General features: G+C 44.0%; 1 protein-coding gene across 1 annotated transcript; it reads right to left on the reverse strand.

The window, feature by feature from the left end:
* Positions 1 to 2,527: 2,527 nt before the first annotated feature.
* On the reverse strand, positions 2,528 to 3,754 carry LOC136457973 (pathogen-related protein-like). The gene is made up of 3 exons (XM_066457992.1): positions 3,369 to 3,754; positions 2,975 to 3,273; positions 2,528 to 2,835 (listed from the first exon to the last, which is right to left on the reverse strand). The coding sequence occupies exons 1-3, from the start codon at positions 3,637 to 3,639 to the stop codon at positions 2,698 to 2,700; spliced, it is 708 nt and encodes a 235-aa protein (XP_066314089.1). The 5' UTR covers positions 3,640 to 3,754; the 3' UTR covers positions 2,528 to 2,697.

A 3,754-nucleotide genomic window follows, 5' to 3' on the forward strand; every position in this document is an offset into this window, starting at 1 on the left:
CGCACTACAAAGACGTCTAAGGTCTCGGCGGCAAAGAAGACAAAAAAAAAGAGTTATTTCTCAAGAAATACCTCCTAAAAAGACTGATGAGCAAATAGCAGTTGAAGAAGACAAAAAAGTGAAAGATTTTTTTATAGATATCCAAAAGCAGAGACAAGCGAAGCTTAAGGAGAAGTCGTACTTTTACATACCACGAGATCAGCTGAGGCAGAAGGTCGAAGCTCACAAGAAAAAGATGCTTGGAGTTCGTAAGCCTCTACCACTATCAGACTATGACCGCTCCCTCGTGAAGTCACATGATGCACATAAGAAAAGGGGAAAAGAGCATCAGGGAAGGATGTCCCATAGCTCGGACAACAGAAGCAACCAATGCAAAATCTTGTTGTTGCTAATGAATATGGTTCCAACATAGAAGTCTATCGACTAGACAACTCTGGAGAAGTGTCGGTTCAAGACCTTAATGCTTTTTTTGAACAAACTGGTTTAACCTTAGATCAAGTGACGGGCAAAGCTCCAATCCAGAACCTGGAAGTTGATACCTAGAAGGCTTATAAATTTGGCAAAAGTCTGTACAACCCTACGGCTCTGAATGAATTGGGTACGCAAATGTACTTGCTCAACAAGTGGTACATGCAGGCGTGTGGCAGAGGTGAGCAGTGGATCTTTGTCAGATTTAGAGACCATCATTACTTCCGTGGAGATGACATCTTACATATTAGTTTCGAAGAATTGCATCAACTATTCCACTTGGACGCTCTGGACAAATCAATTATTAGCTCCTTTTGTTTGTAAGTGATTCTTACTTTTATTTAATAAACTCACTTCCATACGTACGTGTATATAATTATCCTCACATGTAACTTATATTTATATACATATTCTAGATGTCAGAGCTCCAAAGAATACAAGACACCAGTGTTGGCTTCATTGATCCTTATATCGTATTCAAAACCGATATTATTGTCAATGAGCACTGGGTATCTGAAGCACAGACGAATATCATGAAGTTCTTCGTGAAGCAGCACGACAAGACAACAATACTTTTCCCGTACAACTTTGAGTAAGTGTTAATAATAATGTAGTCTACACATTTTATGTAATATCAATACAACTTATATGCATGTACGTGTGTGTATAAACCAATGCAGGTTTCACTAGAAAATCATTGTTATTGAGTTAAACTCAAGTCAGTTAGTAATCTTGGACTCATTGAGAAAAAAGCGAGCACTATACCAAGATATGATAGATATTATCCAGGGGTAATTTTGATCTCTCGCGCACAACTATTATTGAATAGACTTTGCTATAATTTATTAACGATCGTACATTATTGGTCGCACAGGGTTTGGAAAGAGTTTATTCGGCAACACCGCAAGGATTGCAAGGCACCACTTAATGTAGTTGAAATACTAGTAAGTTGTACTATATATACTTCCCCACGTGTTTAATTACTATATCGTACTTCAATTTACGTATGAGATGATGAGAATAATCTTCTTCTCGTACAGTGGTGTTTACGGCAGGAACCAGGTAATAACTTGTGTGGATACTACGTTTGTGAATTTATATATTCACAGCATACATAAGAAGAACTCCTAAAGATGTCCTCAGAGTACGTATATATCAATTTTTTATTTATTTTAAATGAATATATATATATGTATGTATTAATACTTTTTCTTTTATTTCAAATGCAAGACTGAATGGTTGAAATGAAGGGTCATGCAAAAAGACCATCTGAAAGCAGTTCAAGAGTCAATAGCAGGATATCTTCTAGAAAAAGTGCTAAATCCCAACGACGAGTTCTACTTTGATCTAAGGAACTAATGATGTAAATTAAATGTTTATTGATATCGTTATTTTCGAGAACATGATTATGAAAGTGTTGTATATATACATATATATCTATAATATATATAGTTTCATACTTTATTCGAATATAATAATGCTCGAGATGAGAATTAGATGTAATTATATGCGTGCGTGTATTTATATTAGCAATGTAGAATACTTACATAAAAACATATTATATATTAAACAAATATGTGTAACTGAACTGAAAACAAATTAAACAAAAAAAAAGAAAAGGAACCTTTAGTCCCGGTTGGTTACCAACCGGGACTAAAGGGTGCGGCCAGGTTTGCTCGGCTGGAGGGTCTTTAGTCCTGGTTGGTAACACCAACCGGGACTAAAGGTCCCTCTTTAGTCCCGGTTCGATGACCTGGGACTGAAGGTTCCATCTTTAGTCCCGGGATCGTTGTCCCGGCGCGGTAACCGAGACTAAAGGCCGTTACCGTCCAGGACAACAAGTTCATTCTGTAGCAGTGACTGCCAACTGAAAGCATGGACTGATAGCGATAGATAGTATCATTACCGACACATGAACTATCGATTATTACTCTCTAGCGATATAGCCACTGAATCGGTAGACGTGTTAGTTGTGCTACCACCACTACCGCCGGTTTGGTGGCCAACCGGTAATGATTTGCCAGGAACGTACAGTTCTGTAGGAGTGGATGTTCCTTCATTTCTGCTAATGTGTCGAAATAACGACATGTCGACATGTTTATTCAACACTCATGTTTAATGCTACATGGAATTACATCATTAACAAAAGCGGATTCGATATTCTGAAGTTATTAATGCTAATCCCAATGTTCCAATGCGTAGTTTTCCATTGCCACGTTCCAGACATATTCAGTTCCCGCGCATCACGGGGCAGCCTGAGCCTGAAGCTGGCGCGCCATCAGCGGCAGGGGCGCTCAAGAAGCTGGCGAGGAAGTTGCCGCGCTCGTAGAAGTACTCTGACTTCTCCACCTTCATTTCCTCGTCAACCTACCATCACATTCACAATGTCGCATAAAGATTCAGTTCGTGATCTGTCTGAACTCTCAGAAAGTGCAGCAGCGAATGCGAAGGCAAATTGCAAATGCAGGGAGGGAAGCAGCGATGCTGCCTGTAAAAACTGGCATACATGGAAGATGCAGACGCCGATGAACTCGACGCGCTGGCCGTGTGGCGGGTGTCCCTTGAAGGGCCCCTCCATGTACCCCCAGTGGCGGAACTTGAAGGCGATCTTGGGCGGGCCGCTGTAGACGGCGAGCACCTCGATGGCGAACCCCCTCGGGAAGGCCGTCTTGAAGATGTCCATGGCGGACTCCGGACTCTCGCTGTCCGGGTCGTAGATGCGGTGCTCCGGGGGCAGCGTGGTGCGCAGGAAATTGTTGTAGCCGCCGATGGCCATCACCTCGGCCCGGGTCAGAACACTCAACCCTGCCGGCATGTGCATTGGCAGCGCATGTCACGGTGTCAATGGAGGGAGATTCAGATGGGAAGGGAAGGACGAGTGGTGTCGCTCGATCACTCACCGTTGGTGCTGGTGCTGTACTTCTCCGAGTTGACGGTCTTCTGGTCCTCGGGGCGCACCTTGTGCACCAGCTCCATCTCCCAGCTCTTGAGCAGCCGCTGCACCTTCTCCTCCAGCGAGCCCTCGGGCCACACCTGAGTCCTCTCCTCCTCGAAGAGCTTGTTGACCTCGTCGTAGTTGGGCGGGGCGCCGTACCTCCACACGGTGTTCTTCTCGCTCTCGCCGTGGATGAAGGACCGGTACTTGTCTTCTCCCACTTCGGCGGCCGCCATTGCTGCTGCTGCTGCTGCTGATGGCAGGCTTACCGCCTCTTGCGTCTTGCGTCGGCAGGTGAAGGGACACCGGCCTTGCTAGTATTTGGTAGCCGATGGAGTAGGGCGGGTGTCA

Source organism: Miscanthus floridulus, chromosome 6 (genome assembly GCF_019320115.1).
Source record: "Miscanthus floridulus cultivar M001 chromosome 6, ASM1932011v1, whole genome shotgun sequence".
Lineage (NCBI taxonomy): Eukaryota > Viridiplantae > Streptophyta > Magnoliopsida > Poales > Poaceae > Miscanthus > Miscanthus floridulus.